Source organism: Salvelinus alpinus, chromosome 30, assembly GCF_045679555.1.
Source record: "Salvelinus alpinus chromosome 30, SLU_Salpinus.1, whole genome shotgun sequence".
Taxonomy (NCBI): Eukaryota; Metazoa; Chordata; class Actinopteri; order Salmoniformes; family Salmonidae; genus Salvelinus; species Salvelinus alpinus.
The window spans coordinates 32,570,535-32,591,182 of NC_092115.1; the positions used below are offsets into that span (position 1 = coordinate 32,570,535).

The 20,648-nt window shown below is 42.6% G+C and overlaps 1 protein-coding gene across 3 annotated transcripts in view; it reads right to left on the reverse strand.

Moving 5' to 3' along the window:
* The window catches only part of LOC139560447 (voltage-dependent R-type calcium channel subunit alpha-1E-like), an 82,432-nt gene that overhangs the window by 39,346 nt on the left and 22,438 nt on the right, over positions 1-20,648 (reverse strand). For all 3 annotated transcript variants that reach the window (XM_071377229.1, XM_071377230.1, XM_071377228.1), the window contains exons 3-8: positions 10,033-10,136; positions 9,722-9,880; positions 2,190-2,380; positions 1,811-1,914; positions 1,579-1,694; positions 582-635 (exon numbers count right to left, since the gene is read on the reverse strand). In XM_071377229.1, the coding sequence (XP_071233330.1) occupies positions 582-635; positions 1,579-1,694; positions 1,811-1,914; positions 2,190-2,380; positions 9,722-9,880; positions 10,033-10,136 (728 nt within the window). The remainder of the gene's footprint in view (positions 1-581; positions 636-1,578; positions 1,695-1,810; positions 1,915-2,189; positions 2,381-9,721; positions 9,881-10,032; positions 10,137-20,648) is intronic.

The window sequence follows — 20,648 nt, forward strand, 5'->3', positions numbered from 1 at the left end:
ATGTTCACACAGTAATCAAAACAAATTCACTTCTTGAGGTTTTTATGGTGTATTTTCCTCTGAAAGAGGTTTAGCCTTTTCACTGCAATTTTCAATTGTCTGCAGCAGCTCTAAGCTAATGGAGGTCAAAGAGGAACAACATGTCTGCCTTTGTTTACAACTGGAGTTAAAGTGTAGTGGGTGGAGAGAGGCAGGTTGTGTAACAATTTTGGAACATGGTATAGAACATTAAAAAACATTGTACTGTACTGTACTGTACTGTTGGAAGTGTAACAGAGTTAAGAAGGTACCGTAAACTCATTCCACAGCAAGCTTTCAAATTAGATATTTTCCCAGCAGCCAAAACCATTGGAACCATTGGAAGGTCAAGGAGGGCAGTCCTTTTGCAAAGCAGAGGATCACTGGTTCAAGCCCAGTAAGGGGCATTTGGACAGTAGAGGAAGCAAAGCTCTTGGCAGCACACTGACCCCTGTTACATAAGGATTTACTGATGTGAACGTGGGAGGAAAGGACTTCAGCACAATTGAATTCACCATTATGGTGGTGACTCCTCTCAATGAATTGTGTTTTCTGGTTCTTACCATCTAAAGCAGATCTCCCTGAACTCTTGTTCTCCTCAGCCAGCATCACCTCCTCTGAAACATTGGGATGAGCATGTCATTGTCATCCACACAAAGTGAATTCCAGGTCAATCATAAAGTGCTCCTGAAACATAAACAGGGCTCTCTCTCTCTTTCCCTTAGCACTCTCAGAAGATCGTGAACAAATCATGGGGCTAACCTGTTTAAATGTAATATTGTGATGATTTTATTAGCATTACAAAGGTGAGTATTTGGCCTGAATGCATAGTGTTGCATAGTGTTGATGCTCTGAGAGAGGGAAGAACTCATCATCAGGTAAGAGCTCATCCAGCGCTCGCCTGGTAGCTAACTTTTCACTTTCAGGGCCCTGATGACGCCCTGCAGAGAGGGAACACTTATTGATTTCTATGACTAATGCATACATTCAAACACACACGGATGGACGCGTGGATGTGCACACACACACACACACAGACACACAGACATTCACGCGCACATACACATACAGATGAGCGTACACACACACATGGATGAGTGAACACCCACCCACACGGATGGACGCGTGGATGTGCACACACACACACACACACACACACACACGGACGTACACACACAGACATTCACACTCACACACACACACAGATGAGCGTACACACACGGATGAGTGAACACACACACACACACACGCATGCGTACACGCTCACACACACAGATATGCACAGACTCACACTCACACATTTACACTTGAGTCAAGGAGTTCGCATCACCTTCCACTCAACCTCTACTTGCGTGGGAGAAAGATACTGTAGATTGCCATTATAGCACTGGAGCTTCACAAAGTCACCCTCCATCAACATATTCACCAAGTAGCTCCATCCACATATTCACCAGGCAGCTCCATCCCGGCAGATCCAATTGGATCTTATAATACATACATTTTTGTGTCTTATGTAGTTATCTCTCGGGTGGTAGCGGTTGTAAGGTAACAGTACAGTACCTGCTCGGTCTATCCAGGCTCTGTATCCATTGAGTTCTCTCTCCACCTGCTGTTGACGTCTCAGCTTCATGAAGGCTCTCCTGTTCTCCACCCGCTCCCTCTCTTTGGCAAACTCCCTACACACGCAGGACATGAGGCAACCCATTGTTTCCTCTTCCAAAACCCTCATAAAATCACACACAAACTTCCACGTGTGCACACACACACACACACACAGCTTTTATTTACTCACCCAGAGAGGACTCCCAACACCAGGTTGAGTACGAAGAATGAGCCAATGATGATGAGAGGGATAAAGTACATCCAATTCCACATAGAGCCCAAGGCATCGTTGGTCTAAAGGAAGTACAATAGACATGTATAGGGTACATAAATACAGGTACAGACTTAACGCTTCACTGCTGAAGAGTTACTATGTAAGAACAAGGGGCTATGCATTCTCTGGAAATCAAGCACAATGCGGAAGCTGTGCCACAATGCGGTGCGCCGGGGACGCATCACACACGCATTATTTCCACCGGACTTCATAGCCCCTCTTTGATTATCCCTTACTTCAATGTCTCTACCTTAAAAATAGTTCCTAAAAAATACTTTGAGTGATCTGTTCTCACATTGTAGAGTACAGCTGTCCATCCCTCCATGGTGATGCACTGGAAGACAGTGAGCACAGCGAACAGGATGTTGTCAAACTGGGTGATGCCGTTGTTGGGGCCGATCCATGACCCGATGCAGTCATAGTTCTCCGGACACTTCCTGACTCCACACGCAAACTCCACCTCGGTCGTATCCATCGTCTCATTTTCTAACACAGGACAAGGCATGGGTTGTGGTGGTTAACGTGTAGGTAGCTTGTTACTTTCTACACAAAACGAACAGTGTCACAGCTTTTTCATTGTTTGATTACATTGGCGCTGCATCTGACCTTTTCAATGTGACAAAGTTGCCTTAAAGGGGCAATCTGCAGTTGGTACATCCAATTTTGACCTTTTAAATTAATGATATGCACCCATTGATTTTTGAAGAATATAACTTATAAATACCCCATTAGCTTAGTTCAGCTGCCGTTGCCCATCTGAACCCAAAATATAAGCTTGTTTTATAGGTCCCGTGTGGCTCAGATGGTAGCGCATTCCGCTTGCAACGCCAGGGTAGTGGGTTTGATTTCCATGGGGGACCAATTGGAAAATGCATGCACTCACTATTGTAAGTGTGTCTGCTAAATGTAAAACATTACATTGTTTGTAAACAAAGTAATTGAGAACAAACACTGTATAGCCTCAAAACATTGTTAAAACTATCATTTTGATATCATGGATGGTCAGTCCTGGCATCCATAGCTCCGTCTATGAATTTGAGAGAGGGTTACATTTTTCCAGCCCAAACCCTCAGCTGTTTACCAAAACAGTGGTGGTAGAGTGAACGCTTTGTTTTTGTTTGAAATGCAGATTGCTCTTTAAGAGGGCAATAAGGTTTAGGAGTAGCGTATGTCTAGAGCGTCAACCTTAATTACAACAGGTGAGCTGTGATCCTTCCTCCTTCAAAGACCGCTTAGATTAAAAACTGCCACTTGAAAACTGACTGAATCTGTTTCAGCTAACCACCTCAGGGACCGGTCACCAACATCCCAGGGGTCAGTGCTGCTTCGTGAATTGAGGGTTGAGAAATACACATTCTGGAGAGATCATATCTGACTGTGTTAAACCATATTTAATAAAATACTATATTTGGCTTGTGTGATTACAGAGTAATCATTGTTGGCTAATTAAAAAGGTAGCTAGGGAGCCCAGTTGGGCGTATTAAGGGACGGATTCCAATTTACAGAATAGATACCTAGAGGAAAATGGGGTAGTGTCATGTTCAATTTCAGTCAAGGGGAGGGATTGGGGTCATGTAATTTGTAATTGATGAAATGTTTATATTTCTCTGTGTTGCTTATTAGGCTATATATCGATGTGTGCCTGATGCCGTCCCTCATCTCTGATTCTCTGCTGGGCGTGCAATATCAAGTGCGCATATATGCTATTTAGAGTGGTCTCAATCAAGTGATCCATAGCCTATAGGCTACGAAGTGCACGCTCGGAGAAGCACAGAGCAAAGTTACATTTCTAAGATAGGTGATGGGATGGTGTAAATTAAACTAGGCTTTATTACACACGGAAATGGATATTCCAACCCTGAGCCCCCGCCTGCTCTGCTCTTTTTTTGTGTGCTGCCTAACCAATGGCTGTGCTGTGTAGGCCTACGGTGGTAGTTCAGGAGGAGAGTCAAAGGTTTCTACCAAAAATAGGTTTTGATTGGGCCGACTCCAAAAAATGCACTTTCTTGTGCACGAACTATGTTCTGTTCAGTTTGAGAAGGAGAGAGCGAAGATGAGGAGGAGGACCGGGGGTCAACTTTGATAGCTTGCTACTACTATAATTGATTTGATTAGAAACAATATGTTTCTTGCCCCTGATGTTTTTATTAAACTTATTGACCTCACAATAAGCCAGATTCGAGTAACTTAATGTACATTGTGGTGCCGTGGCACAATCAATCGAAAATGGACAGCTCATGGTGCTGAAAGTAGTCAAATTCTGATAGGCATAATTTAATTCAACCGTCCTAATTTTAATTAGACTTTAATAACAACAAGAGGGTTTTGTGTTGGAGCCTATTTCTTCCTATTCAAGAAAAAAGAGGTAGGCCTACCTGTTTGACAGACAAAATTAGGCTATAGGCTGCTATATCCATAGATTTGTTGGTTATTCTTCCACCCACAATGCACTCTTCAATTATTTGACGTTGGAGGAGGAGGGAGGGGTGCTAAGCTGACATATGGAATTGTTTTAAGAGGGTTATACTATGGATCATTTAGCTATTTGATTTTGAATTGTTGGACCCCATAAGTTATAAAAAAAGCACAGGCCTACCGCTTGTTAGTTTAAGATTTTGAAGAAAATAAAACGGATCTGATTATATAAAGTGATCTATAAGAGCGCTTTGATCCACGATGCTTTATGCTAGAAACAAGCTGTAAAATACCCGGAAAAGGTGCATATGGGGATATAATTGCTTTGTTTTTTTGACATTCACAGGCTGACTTTGCTTGGGAAATAATCTAATTATGTCACTATTAATTGATTAAGCTATTCACTTTCTGTACAATAGAAGATGTTAAACTCAGACAGCTTTTAAGGAAACACTTGTGACCTTCTCTCGTTGGATTAAGCCATGGAAGAAAAGTAGCCAGCACTTAAAGCTGTAATCTTTCTGCATCTGTAGGCTTACTCTGTCTGGGGTGGAAAGGTAGGCCTAACTTTTGAAAGCACCATGCACAGATTCCTAATGATGTCTCAGATTGAATAATTTGAAAACAAGGACAGTTTGGTTGCAAACAAGACACACTGATTTGGCATTGGAGAAATAAGATTAGATGAACACATAGGTTTTATCTCTCTGTCCATTCTTAGCCTGTCATTTCAATTACTTGTGTGGTATTAAAAAACGATTCCGCTAATATGTAAAATTAAGTACAATTGCTTGACATTTTTTATAAAAGCCCTTTTTTCTCGGACCTGCAAATACAACGATAGATTCATGTAATGTTTTTACTATAAAGGAGATCTTTCCACCCCTACCAACAACCTTCTGGCCCGCAGCCTTGTGAGCTATCAAAATTCCTGCATTGCCATATCATGCTTACAGGACGAAGAACAGTTTCTAAAACTGCATATCTAAGGCTCTGGTCTGTCTAAGAAGTCAGGGTAAATGGTAGACATGTTCTCTGCTATCCACTTTTTCATTATTATTTGCGGTATAGGGGAAGGTGACCTGTTTATTTTTTAAGTGTTCAGGGAGGGTTTATGTGAAATATATTTTGCTGCAGGTAGGGCCATCCATTTTCATTTCAGAGGTCAGATTTTCTCCATGTAACCCTTATTATAAATAACGTTCACTCACAAACATGAATAATGTTTGCCCCATGCCATCACCTTACAAATTTGTAAACTTTACTCCTGGATACAGTACACTAGTTAGAACAAGCATTTGAAACATGACTGTGTAAATAAAAACAAAAACAAAATATTTTTTTGTAGAGTAGGGTCAGATGCAGTGGTGTATCTGTACTTTACTTTACTATTTATAGTTTTGACAACTTTTACTTTTACTCCATTACGTTCCTAAAGAAAATAATTTACTTTTTACTCCATACATTTTCTCTGACATCAAAAAGTACTTGTTACATTTTGAATGCTTAACAGGACAGGAAAATTATACAATTCATGCACTTATCAAGAGAACCGCCCTGGTCATCCTTTTTGAAAAGATGGCGTCGAAGAACATGGCTGACGTTTTACATTCTCCCAACCAATTATGCAATTTTCTTATTTTGGGGGGGTTTTGTGCAACTTATTATTTTGCTTATTGTGTACATAATGTTGCTGCTACCGTCTATTATGACCGAAAATAACTTTTTCCTTTAACGAGTCAGACGAGAAGGATATCCTGCTTTCACTGGAACAGGCCGAGATCTATGCCTTTTCCGTGAAGAAAAGACGCCGGAAAAGGGGACGCAGATCGGGGATCCTTCTGAGAAGCCGGAGGCGAGCGAGTAAACTCCCAATGCCTTCCATTTTCCTTGCTAACGTGCAATCGTTAGAAAATAAAATTGATGACCTGCTATTAAGATTATCCTACCAATGGGACATTAAAAACTGTAACATCTTATGTTTCACCGAGACATGGCTGAATGAAGAAATTAACAATATAGAGCTGGCGGGAATTTCCATGCACTGGCAGAACAGAGACCCTACCTCTGGTCAGACGAGGGGTGGGGGTGTGTGTCTTTTTGTCAGTATTGCTCACCTGAGGTAAAGTACCTTATGATAAGCTGTCGACCACACTATCTACCAAGAGAGTTCTCATCTGTATTATTCGTAGCCGTCTATTTGCCACCACAAAGCGAAGCTGGCACTAAGACCGCTCTCAACCAACTCTATAAGGCCATAAGCAAAGAAGAAAATGCTCACCCAGAAGCGGCACTCCTAGTGGCCGGGGACCTTAATGCAGGCAAACTTAAATCAGCTTCACCAAATGTTTACCAGCATGTCACATGTGCAACTGTAACCGATGTGAAATGGCTAGCTAGTTAGCCGTGGTGCGCACTAATAGCGTTTCAATCGGTGACGTCACTCGCTCTGAGACCTGAAGTAGTTGTTCCCCTTGCTCTGCAAGAGCCGTGGCTTTTGTGGAACGATGGGTAACGATGCTTCGTGGGTGTCAGTTGTTGATGTGTGCAGAGGGTCCCTGGTTTGAGCCCAGATTGGGTCGAGGAGAGCAATACTGTTACACAACTAGGTAAAAATAAATCCTAAACCACCTTTACTCCACACACAGAGATACATACAAAGCTCTCCCCCACCCTCCATTTGGCAAATCTGACCACAATTCTATCCTCCTGATTCCTGCTTACAAGCAAAAACTAAAGCAGGAAGTACCAGTGACTCGCTCAATACGGAAGTGGTCAGATGACAAGGATGCTACACTACAGGACTGTTTTGCTAGCACAGACTGGAATATGTTCCGGGATTCATCCAATGGCATTGAGGAATACATCACCTCAGTCATCGGCTTCATCAATAAGTGCATCAATGACGTCATCCCCAAAGTGACTGTACGTCCATATCCCAACCAGAAGCCATGGATTACAGGCAAAATCTGCATCGAGTTAAAGGCTAGAGCTGCCGCTTTCAAGGAGCGGGAGACTAATCCGGACGGTAATAAGGAATCCCGCTATGCCCTCAGACGAACCATCAAACAAGCAAAGCATCAATACAGGATTAAGATTGAATCCTACTACACTGGCTCTGATGCTCGTCGGATGTGGCAGGGCTTGCAAACTATTACGGACTACAAAGGGAAACCCAGACACGAGCTGCCCAGTAACGCGAGCCTACCAGACGAGCTAAATGCCTTTTATGCTCGCTTCGAGGCAAGCAACACTGAAGCATGCACGAGAGCACCAGCTGTTCTGGATGACTGTGTGATAACGCTCTCGGTAGCCGATGTGAACAAAACCTTTAAACAGGTCAACATTCACAAAGCCGCTGGGCCAGACGGATTACCAGGACATGTACTCATAGCATGCGCGGACCAACTGTCAAGTGTCTTCACTGACATTTTCAACCTCTCCCTGACCGAGTCTGTAATACCTACATGTTTCAAGCAGACCACCATAGTCCCTGTGCCCAAGGAAGCGAAGGTAACCTGCCTAAATGATTACCGCCCAGTGGCACTCACGTCGGTTGTCATGAAGTGCTTTGAAAGGCTGGTCATGGCTCACATCAACAGCATCCTCCCGGACACCCTAGACCCACTCCAATTTGCATACCGCACAAACAGATCCACAGATGACGCAATCTCAATCGCTCTCCACACCGCCCTTTCTCACCTGGACAAAAGGAACATCTATGTGAGAATGCTGTTCATCAACTACAGCTCAGCGTTCAACACCATAGTGCCCACGAAGCTCATCGCTAAGCTAAGGACCCTGGGACTAAACACCTCCATCTGGAACTGAATCCTGGACTTCCTGACGGGCCGCCCCCAAGTGGTAATAGTAGGCAACAACACGTCTGCCACACTGATCCTTAACACTCGGGCCCCTCAGGGGTGTGTACAGGAAAAAGAGGGCCGAACAGGCCCCCAATAACATTGATAGGGCTGTAGTGGAGCGGGTCGAGAGTTTCAAGTTCCTTGGTGTCCACATCACCAACGAACTATCATGGTCCAAACATACCAAGACAGTTGTGAAGAGGGCACGACCACACCTTTCCTCCTCAGGAAATTGAAAAGATTTGGCATGGGCCCCCAGATTTCTACAGCGGCACCATCGAGAGCATCCTGACCGGTTGCATCACCACCTGGTATGGCAACTGCTCGGCATTTGACCGTAAGGCGCTACAGAGGGTAGTTGAACGGCCCAGTACATCACTGGGGCGAAGCTTCCTGCCATCCAGGACTTATATAATAGGCGGTGTCAGAGGAAAGCCCATAAAATTGTCAGATACTCCAGTCACCCAAGTTATAGACTGTTTTCTCTGCTACCGCACGGCAAGCGGTACCGGAGCGCCACATCTGGGACCAAAAGGCTCTTCAACAGCTTCTACCCCCAAGCCATTAGACTGCTGAACAATTCATATAAATCACCACCGAACAATTTACATTGACACCCCCCCTCTTGTACACTGCTGCTACTACTCGCTGTTTGTTTGTTACCTATGCATAGTCACTTTGCCCCCACCTACATGTACAGATTACCTCAACTAGCCTGTACCCCTGCACACTGACTCGGTACCGGTGCCCCCTGTATATAGCCTCGTTATTGTTATTCTTATTGTGTTACTTTTAATTATTACTTTTTATTTGAGCCTACTTGGTAAATTCTTGAACTGCACTGTTGGTTAAGGGCTTGTAATTAAGCATTTCACTGTAAAGTCTACGCTTGTTGTATTCGGCGCATGTGGCAAATAAAGTTTGATTTGATTTACTGCCTCTGAACTGACTCACTAGACACTTTGTTTGAAAATTATTGTCGAAGTGTTGGAGTATATCCCAAAATATATATATACAGTATATATTTTTGTGTTATTGTGCAGTCTGGTTTGCTTAATATAAGGATTGTGAAATGATTTAAACCATTACTTTTGATACTTAAGTATATTTTAAACCAAATAATTTTACACTTCTACTCAAGTAGTATTTTACTGAGTGACGTTCACTTTTACTTGAGTCATTTTCTAATAAGGTATATTTACTTTTACTCAACTATGACAATTGGGTATTTTTTCCATCACTGGTTAGATGGGACAGTCCGGTCCTCATGAAGCTGTCAGGTAAAAGAGAAGCAGTATAAAGATGTTCTTAATAACGATGCAGGGGGGAGAGCACGAGAGAGCGAAACAGAGAGAGATTGTCAAATACAGGATAATAGAGATGAGGACCCTGTGAAGATGCAACACAGAGGGGAAGGGAACCTCTTTCATGGATAGAGGTACAGTAGAAGTGGGCAAAGAGGTTTTGGATAGAGAGAGAGTATGAGGGAGTGTGGGGTAGTGTATAAAACACAGAGAGTGTGAGGGAGACTGGAGTATGTAACTACCCAGGATGTCAGCAGTAGGTAGACAGGTGTGGTGGAGCTTCCCACTGTAGAACTCCAGGCCGATGATGGCGAACATAAGAATGGCGAAGAACAAGAGCAAACCGATCTGGAGCAGGGGCACCATGGCCTTCATGATGGACTTCAGCACGATCTGCAAGCCTGATGATAAAATGTATAACACACACACACACACGTGTGAAGAGTTAATGTCTGAGTGCCTCTGAGAATTAGACATTACAGTAAGGTACATATTGAGGTATTATGACACTGTAAATTATATTGATATGCTGGTAGATATTGACTGTACTCACTGGGGATCCCAGAGACCAATTTAAGGGGCCTCAGGACTCTCACCGCCCTCAGGGTCCGCAGATCCACTGGTATGTTCATGTGGGCCCCTGCTGTTGCCAGTATTCTGCAGATAGAAATACATGATCAGATTCAGAATAAAAGATTGAATTAATGTTTTCCAATGGGATCAACGGTTAATAAGCAGTGTGGTTTATGGATAAGCGGTTTTGGGGCGGAAGTGGTGTACACTGAATTATAATTTACACTGAGTATACCAAACATTAGCAACACCTTCCTAATATTGAGTTGCACCCTCTTTTTCCCTCAGAACAGCCTCACTTCGTTGGGGAATGGACTCTACAAGGTTTCGAAAGCGTTCCACAGGGATGCTGGCACATGTTGACCCCAATGCTTCCCACAGTCGTGGCAGTTGGCTGGATGTCCTTTGGGTGGTGGACGATTCTTGATACAAACAAGAAATTATTGCGCGTGAAAAACCCAGTAATGTTGCAGTTCTTGACACAAACCGGCTTTGCACACCTGGATTGTACAATATTTGCACATTATTCTTTTAAAAATTCTTCAAGCTCTGTCAAGTTGCTAGACAGCCATATTCAAGTCTTGCCATAGATTTTCAAGCTGATTTAAGTCAAAACTGTAACTAGGCCACTCAGGAACATTCAATGTCGTCTTGGTAAGCAACGCCAGTGTACATTTGGCCTTGTGTTGTAGGTTATTGTCCTGCTGAAAGGTGAATTTGTCTCCCAGTGTCTGTTGGAAAGCAGATTGAACCAGGTTTTTCTCTAAGATTTTGCCTGTGCTTGGTTCTAGTCTGTTTCTTTTCATCCTAAAAAACTCCTCAGTCTTTGCCGATGACAAGCATACCTATAACATGATGCAGCCACCACCATGCTTGAAAATATGAAGAGTGGTACTCAGTGATGTGTTGTGTTGGATTTGCCCCAAACATAACGCTTTCTATTCAGGGCGCACATTTTTTGCAGTTTTACTTTAGTGCCTTATTGCACACAGGATGCATGTTTTGGAAACATGTTATTCTGTACAAGCTTCCTTCTTTTCACTCTGTCATTTAGGTTAGTATTGTGGAGTAACTACAGTGTTGTTGATCCATCCTCAGTTTTGTCCTATCATAGCCATTAAACTCTGTAACTGTTTTAAAGTCACCATTGGCCTCGTGAAATCCCTGAGCGGTTTCCTTCCTCTCCAGCAACAGAGTTAGGAAGGACACCTGTATCTTTGTAGTAACTGGGTGTATTGATACACCATCCGAAGTGTAATTAATAACTTCACCATGATCAAAAGGATATTCAATGCCTGCTATTTTTATTTTTACCGATCTACCAATAGGTGCCCTTCTTTGCGAGGCATTGGAAAACTTCCCTGGTCTTTGTGGTTGAATCTGTGTTTGAAATTCACTGCTCGAGCAAGGGTTCCTTACAGATAAGTCCATGCAACTTATGTGACTTGTTAAGCAAATGATAACTGCTGAAGTTATTTAGGCTTGCCATAACAAAGGGATTCAATACTTACTGACTCAAGACATTTTAACTTTTCATTTTCAGCTTTTCATTTTTTATTAATTTGTAAAGATTACTTTGTCTTGACCAAAAGAGTATAATATGTTGCCGCCGTAGCATTTGATTGATTGATGCCTGCAAGCATTTGGCCACCCTTGATTAAAAAATTATAAAATAATTAGCCAATCAGCGTTGAGCTGAGCTCAACTGTGGGTTGTCCTAGTGCAGCAAAGCACCGCCCATGGGTGGCCAGTTTGGATTAGGCATCATGCCAAATCAAATCACTTCCTTCGCAAAACGTCATTGTCAGAAAAACGTGTCTGTTTCTGGTCTGCTTGTGTTGATGTCCTGCAGTAGCTAGCTTGCTAAATCGTCCCTTTCCTAAGCCATGGACGGAGATGGGGATTTGAACTTCCGGTTTTGACTTAACTCTCTGTACAGACCAATGATGATGACAGCGATTCTGATCTAACCATAAATGAATATGTTGTGCCACTGGCCTGAGACAATTGAAGTTTAATATCTAGCCTAGATGTAGCCTAGTAGGCTCGCATTAACTAGCTAGTTAACTTAGATGGTTCATTGTTGCCCATGTGAGGAATTCAGGCTAGCAAGTATTTTAGCTAGGGAGCCTATCACAACAAAAACTAAAAGTGTGTATGACAGAGCCATAGACTGTTTTGCCAACAAGAGAGGAGGATGGCATTGGCGTTCAACTAGTCTACAAGTAGGGTCAGTCAACAGTTTTTGTTTTACTTACTTACGCACACACACACACACACAAACAAACAAACCAACACAGACGGATCAGCACCATAGACAGCCACATGATATTTAGCAACATTGATTGGACTAAATCATTTTTGTTATCTTTAAGTTTGTTTTCAGTGTATTAAACTAAGCATGTATAACCTTGTTGAGCTGATGATGTTTCAATGTTTAAGTTGAAATGGTGCTGGAATAGCGGAGGCAGTGCTCCTGTTGTCTTTGTGCTGACTTGCGGTAACTCTGTGGTTCTAAATCAGCAGTTGTTAGGTAAACTGTAAATATTAACTTGCTTGACCATGCTGCAGGTGATATAACTGTTGGTATGCACTATTTGCTTTGTGGACTTCACCGGACATAAGTTCATTTCCGGTTTTGGGATGGAACAAATGTATGTGTCACGCCCTGATCTGTTTCACATGTCCTTGTGCTTGTCTCCACCCCCCTCAAGGTGTCACCCATCTTCCCTATTATCCCCTGTGTATTTATACCTGTGTTCTCTGTCTGTTTGTTGCCAGTTCGTCTTGTCCGTTCAAACTTGCCAGCATTTTTCCTGTCAGCTCCTTTCATTTCCCAGCCTCTCTTTGCTAGTCCTCCCGGTTTTGACCTTTGCCTGTCCTGACCCTGTACCCGCCCGCCTGACCTCTCTGCCTGAGCCTGAGCCTGCCGTCCTGTACCTTTGCTCCACCCCTGGATTACTAAACTCTGCCTGACCCTGACCCTGAGTCCGCCTGCCATCCTGTACCTCTGCCATACCCTGTATTTTCGACCCTGCCTGCCTTGACCTGTCTTTGTCTGCCCCTGTTTGCTACAATAAACAGTGTTACTTGACAGTCTGCATCTGGGTCTTACCTTGATCCCTGATAGTGTGTGTAGTTGAATCTATTCCGACACTGTGTGACTGTTGTCTTTTTGTTGTCACAGCCTTATTGTATATCATGGTGGTGTATGAACTAACAGGTTATAGAGCAAACAACGCAATTATCACAACATAGGTTGTAATATGGCTTTTTTACTGATTTGGCTTGGCTTCCCCAGTGATGTTATCCACGCACCGCTACTGGTCAGGAATGCAGCGTACAGTACAAGATATACAGTGTATACAGTACATAGAGACTGTGAATTTGCCTTTCTTTGCCTCCTGTTGGTTGCTGTAAATGGTGTTTCAATGTTTCCGTGTGTGGGTGGAGGGCTGTCAATACGGTTGTTGAGGGATGTGAGATTTGGTTTGTACTCTCTCCCTCCAGAGAGAGCCACACTGAATGATGTCTGTGTTCTTACCTACTGATAATGTCTCTCTGAATGTAATGTGATCAGATTGATAATAAATAATAATCAGTGGTGTAGTCAATGATTTATACACTGAGTATACCAAACATTAGGAACACCTTCCTAATATTGAGTTGCACCCCCTTTTGCCCTCAGAACAGCCTCAATTCATCAGGGCAAGGTGTTGAAAGCATTCCACAGGGATGCTGGGCAATGTTGACTCCAATGCTTCCCACAGTTGTGTTAAATTGTCTGGATGTCCTTTGGGTGGTGGACCATTCTTGATACACACAGGAAACTGTTGAGCATGAAAAACTCGTTGCAGCGTTGCAGTTCTTGACACAAACCGGTGCACCTGGCACCTACTACCATATCCCTTAAAAATGCGGTCTTGGCCATTCACCCTCTGAATGGCACACATTGACAATCCATGTCTCAATTGTCTCAAGGCTTAAAAATCCTTCTTTAACCTGGCTCCTCCAATGCATCTACATTGATTGAAATGGATATAACAAGTGACATCAATAAGGGCTTTCACCCTTAAAGCTATGAATGCATGCAGCGTTCATAGCTTTCACCCGCTCTTTCGATGTCATGGAAAGAGCGGGTGTTTTGTATACTCAGTGTATATTAGTGTTTTGTTGTACATACTTTTTTCTTTCTTTTTTACAAATGTTCGAATTTCTTTCCACAGTACAGTACAGAGTAGTTTGTGTAGATCATTGACAAAAAATGACTATTAAATTCCTTTTAATCCCACTTTGTAACGCAACAAAATGTGAAAAAAGTCAAGAGGTGGGAATACTTTCTGAAGGCACTGCAGATTAATAGATTCACTCACACACGTCAGAGCTGTGGATTGTGGGCGAGGGTGTGTGTGTGTGTGTGTGTGTGTGTGTGTGTGTGTGTGTGTGTGTGTGTGTGTGTGTGTGTGTGTGTGTGTGTGTGTGTGTGTGTGTGTGTGTGTGTGTGCGTGCGTGCGTGCGTGCGTGCGTGCGTGCGTGCGTGCGTGCGTGCGTGCGTGCGTGCGTGCGTGCGTGCGTGCGTGCGTGTGTGTGTGGAGGGGTGCAGAAAGCACATGGCAGAAACTCAAGTGTGGGCCCACGCAATATTCACTGAAAGCGGAGAGAGAGAGGGACAGAGAGAGAGAGAAAGAGGGAGAGAGATTGATGAAAAGAAGGAGCGAGAGATTGAAGGAGAGAAAGAGGGTAAGAGAGAGAGCGTGGACAGAACGAGAGAGAGGGGGGTTGTCCTGAGACTGGGGAGAGAGCAAGAGAGAGAGAGAGAGAGAGAGAGAGAGAGAGAGAGAGAGAGAGAGAGAGAGAGAGAGAGAGAGAGAGAGAGAGAGAGAGAGAGAGAGAGAGAGAGAGAGAGAGAGAGAGAGAGAGAGAGAGAGAGAGAGAGAGAGAGAGAAGAGCACTGACAAATAGTGGAGGTAAGGAGAAAAAGTGTATTTCTGGAGCGTCCTCACCAGGAAGGAGAAAGAACACATGGAAACCATATGTTTTCTGTATTTGATACCAGTCCACCTATTCCGCTTCAGCCATTACCACGAGCCCATCCTCCCCAATTAAGGTGCCACCAACCTCCTGTGGTGGAGAGGTGTAGGAGTCTACAGCCAGCAAACACATTTAACAAAAGCTGGTCTGGTGGGGGGGGACTGGTTTTGACATTGGTTTGGTTTGCTCTCAGAATCACACGACCAATAGCCTCGTCCCAGATCTGTTTGTGCTTTTGCCAACACCACTGCTGTCACTGTCAAGCCAAACATGACAATGAGTGACAGTTGATATGATAGCACAAACAGACTGGCACTCAGGCTACACAAACCAACTGTCACATAAACAGTCTAAATCAACCAGTTCCTGCATTGGAGAAATACACTAGCTAATAGAGATGAGTATTTTCAGTAGTTGTTAATGTAAGGGATTGATAGGAGTAGTATCGGCAGATTTCTGGAATTGATTTATGTTGTTTAAGTGTTTGTTTTGTTCATTCATTCACTCGTTCATTCATTCACGCTACTCTGAATGGTTGCTCCACTTTCACGGTCACCTCATAGTGTAACACTGTATTGTACTGAAACAGACTTTTAAGTGATTGAATTCATTACATGAACAGAATGCGGCCTGCCGGCCTCTCCCACACACCTCCACCTACACGGAGAACCAGCACTGAACACTGGGAGGGACAAATAGAGAAAAGGAGAGAGACAATAACTGTAATCTAAACATCACGTTGCTGCCATTATAAGACAACTCTGCTTACAGCTAACGACAACAACACAAACAGAGGAGTCCTGTACGTAAATGACACCAAAGGGGTAAGTTGAACCAGCCTTGTTTCTAGGAAACCAGACACAAAATGAATAATTTCACCAAATATTTCATGGAGTCTGTGAAGGAAGAAACCACATGGAAGTGGTGAGCAAGTTAGATCCAAAAAACAGATTTTCACCAAGTCAAATGTATTTATTGTGTTAGAGGATTCATGATGCTTCTATCTAAACCAACATAGATAATTTTACGATTGTTCTATACATTAGTTGGGGTCTATAAGATTCAATATGAGGTCCTAAACTTACTGTAGTATGAAAGTGCATCCTTGTAGCTGTGTGGGCTAATATAGTCAAAATGTTTGCCAAGGGGTAAATTGAGCCTATGGCCATGGGGTATGTTGAGCCAATGGTAGAGCCGATGGCAATTAGAGCAAATTGAAATGTTTTCTTCCTAGGCATAATGCAAGGCATTATCGCTGGGATACAAGGTAACAACAGGGTCTGGCCTATGTTAAAACTGTTTAAAAAAGTACAAATAGTTTTTTAGATGTTAAGCCTCTGTTAAAAGATGCTTAAAATTATTAAAAGATTGTGTTGATTGTGTTTGTGTTTGTTTGATTGTGTTGTCTTGTGTTTGGGAAAAAAGGATAGTTATGGTAGTGGTAATATTTCATTCATTACATAAATTTGTAGGCGGCTTATCTTACCCTGTCTCGCGGCTCAATTTACCCCATATCCGGGCAAAGTTGTGCCAAGAAACCACATTTTTTAGACAAGCTAGCTTTTCAAAACTGTAATGTTTACATGATTCTAATTATTTCCAGGGATACACAACATGGTGAAATATATGTAGATATATTTTCTTTGATGGAGTGCTGCTGAATGTAAAACATGGCTCAACTTACCCCACGCCTATAGATGACTGTACTAGACTTAAGTGCATTATCTTCCATTTAACTTCATAAACATAATGTTTTATAAAATGTTTAGCGTGCTTCCATTGGGATTAGTAAAGCATGCGGCATTAAACCATTATTAGTCACAGAATAAATAGCTGGGCCTGTGTTTTCCCAACCACTACCCACATGGGACTAGAAACCATTGTTTATACAGTTCAATTAGCACAGCAAGATTGGAAATGAGCCCCCCCACCCAATCCCCCCATCCATCTCCTCCCCTCCCCCCTATATTATAAGTGCTGTATAATAAGTGCTGTATAATATTGCCAATGCTGTGTACAGACTGAAAATGGAGAGAAAGAGAATCAAGAGGTGGACTGAATATATGTTGAGGAGCTGGGAGTGTCCACTGTAGCTGTGTGTGAGGTGTGAGGCGATGCCGAGTACAGGTAATCCACACACACACACACACACACACAGCATGGAGTAGCTGTCTCTGTGCCAGGTGGCTAATAAATCATTCAGAACACCCTCCCAAATCTATTATGAATCAGAGCTAAGTGTCACACACACACACACTCTAACAGGAACAGCAGAGAGACAGCATGAGGAGAGGCAGGTGATGGCTGGGGAGTGAGGGGAGTATGGAGGATGAGCTGGTCTGGCACATACGGTAGAGAGAGGGGTGAGGGGGCGAGGGGTGAGAGTTGAGGAGTGGGGAGGGTGAGTTGGTCTGTGGTCTGAATGTGTCATTCAGGCTGACACATACATTGTAGAGGGGTCAGTAGTACAGTACAATGAAATGCCGTTTGGCATAGAGGGTATCCAGCAAACCAGGAGCATTCCCAGAACATTAGCTAAGATTCCCATTAAGTTCTAGTTAGGGTTGTATCTAACATTAGGATGATAACATAACCAAAACATTCAAAAACCAAATGTTTTTTTATGTGTAAAATTAAATATCCTTGGTATGTTCACCTAGCATTCACTAAAATGTTCCCAAAAATTCAAAATTGGTTCTGTAAACATTAGTTAAGTTGTGGCAAATGTTCTCATAACACAAAAACTGTCCAGTTGTGCTGACCCCACAATGTTCAGTCGTGATGTCCCAGTCGGGTGGGAACATTGTGAGGACATCACAAAATATGAACTGACCTGTTGTACGGATTATTATACAATGTTTATTTTAGGGTGCAAAAAACATTCACCTGATGTTCACCGTGCTTCTACACCTGCATTGCTTGCTGTTTGGGGTTTTAGGCTGGGTTTCTGTACAGCACTTTGAGATATCAGCTGATGTAAGAAGGGCTATATAAATACATTTGATTTTATTTTATTTGATGTTACAAGAACATTCTCAGAACACATTTTTTATGTTATTTAAAAGCTCCCAGAACATTTAATTAGGTTGTGGGAACAGTGTGGGTACATTAAAAGAGAGAGGTTCCCAAAGCACAAAATATGCTCAGTTGTGATGACATTCATAAAATGTTTAAGTTAGGTTACACAGGACATTCCCTTAATGTTCTTTAAAGGTTCCCAGAATATGTAATTAAGTTATGTGAGTTTTCTGTAATGTTGCAGGAATATTCTTGTGACATGTACATATTGTACTTAAGACATAGCACACAGCACTCCCCCAATGTTCCACAATGTTCCACAATGTTCCACAATTTCCAAATAAGTAATTTGTTCATAGCATATTTGTTTTAGCTTTAACATCATATTCAATTGATGTTCACACAATATGCATTTTAAATTCTCTTGGAGATCCTCAGAATATTTCAATAACATTTAGAAAATGTTATATTTCCTTTTCACCTAATATTACCACAACATTCTCAGCATGTACATTTCTAGTTCCTTAATAAAGCAGATTATAATACATCCCTATGTTCCACTCCAGATTTAATGACATTTCACATTTGAGGATTGTATTGCAGGCCCACTACAAGGTGATATAGACACATGGCATTTAATTCGTAGAACATTGTGATTGGATATCAGTCCTTGGCCGAAACATTGAGTCTTGTATTTATCCACATCCTCATTCAAGACATAGACCAAATGGCACAGTTCTAAGCAATCTTGTATCTATACCATTTCAAGCCAACCCCAAGGCTATTTCATATAGAGGGTTACCTACTGATCAGAGCATGTTTGTGTTAGAGACTCCATCTGATCTGAATCCCAAAGATGTGGTCTTAGACAGATTAATGTAAATGTCAGTTTGATTTTGAAAATTGATCTTATTTTAATTCTGTCTTCTCAAACTAACTCGGACATTTTGATAATTACTGAGACTTGTTTAAAAAAAAGTCTGTGCCAGACTCCGATGTGTCTAAATGGATAGAATGTTTATAGATCTGACAGAGATGGGGGTGTCACCATATTCATAAAGAACAACTTGAATGTTACTGTGTGTGTTATCACCTCTGTCCCTAAGCAATTTGAATGTCTTGTCCTAAATGTGGGCTTGGTAATAATGCCCAACTAACGTTAGTGGAAGTTTATTGCTCTCCCGCGACTGAGCTAAATTTAACTCAACTGATAACTAAATCAACCCACCCCAACTTAAAACAGCCTGAAAAATCTACTTTTTTCATTCTGACAAACACCCCTCATAAGTTTACTGCCAATGGAATCTTTGCTAATGAGCTCAGTGACCATTGTCCCATTGCCTGCATCAGAGATTTTAAGCTACCGAAATCATGTCCACGCATTATTACAAAGATACATTTTAGAACGTTCAATGAACAATATTTCCTGTGTGACCTGGGATTGTATGATTGGGAGGATGTGTCCGCATGAATTGTCTGAAAGATTTCATGAAAGAAACTTGCTTGGAGTAAGGATAGATTGACTGATTCTTCCCGTGACTGGTAGTCCTTCAGACGTTTGAGAAATATATGTCTTAATCTGTTTCGAAAAGCAAAGTCAGCATACTTCTTCAATTGTGTATCGGAGAGTGGTGGAAATCCAGCTAAATTCTGGAAAGTGGTCAAATCTTTAAGAATAAACTCCATCCCCCCATTGCCCCAGCAGGCTGTGACAGCCTCTGGTCCCATAACAGACACCAATTGAATGTGTGGTGCTTTTACTAACCATTTATCCCCAGCTGGCCATCTATTTGTAAAAATTGCTTCTGAAAATACCTCAAGCTCCACTACATGGCCAAAAGTATCTGGACACCTGCTCGTCGAACATCTCATTCCAAAATCATGGCCATTAATATGAAGTTGGTCCCCCCTTTGCTGCTATAACAGCCTCCACTCTTCTAGGAAGGCTTTCCACTAAATGTTGGAACATTCCTGTGGAGACTTGCTTCCATTCAGCCACAAGAGCATTAGTGAGGTCGGACAGTGTTGTTGGGCGATTAGGCCTGGCTCGCAGTCTGCGTTTCAATTAATCCCAAAGGTGTTCGATAAGGTTGCGGTTAGGGCACTGTGCACAGGGCATTGTCCCGCTGAAACAGTAAAGGGCCTTCCACAAACTGTTGCCACAAAGTTGGAAGCACAGAATCATCTAGAATGTAATTCTATGCTGTAGCATTAAGATTTCCCTTCACTTGAACTAAGAGGCCTAGCCCGAACCATGAAAAACTTCCACAGACCATTATTCCTCCTTACCAAATGTTACAGTTGGCACTATCATTGGGGAAGGTAGCATTCTCCTGGCATTCTCCTAGCATTCAAACCCAGATTTGTCGGTCGGACTGCCAGATGGTGAAGCGTGATTTATCACTCCAGAGAACGCGTTTCCACTGCTCAAGAGTCCAATGGCAGCGATCTTTACACCACTCCAGCCGACGCTTGGCATTGCGTATGGTGATCTTAGGCTTGTGTGCGGCTGCTCAGCCATGGAAACCCATTTCATCAAGCTCCCGA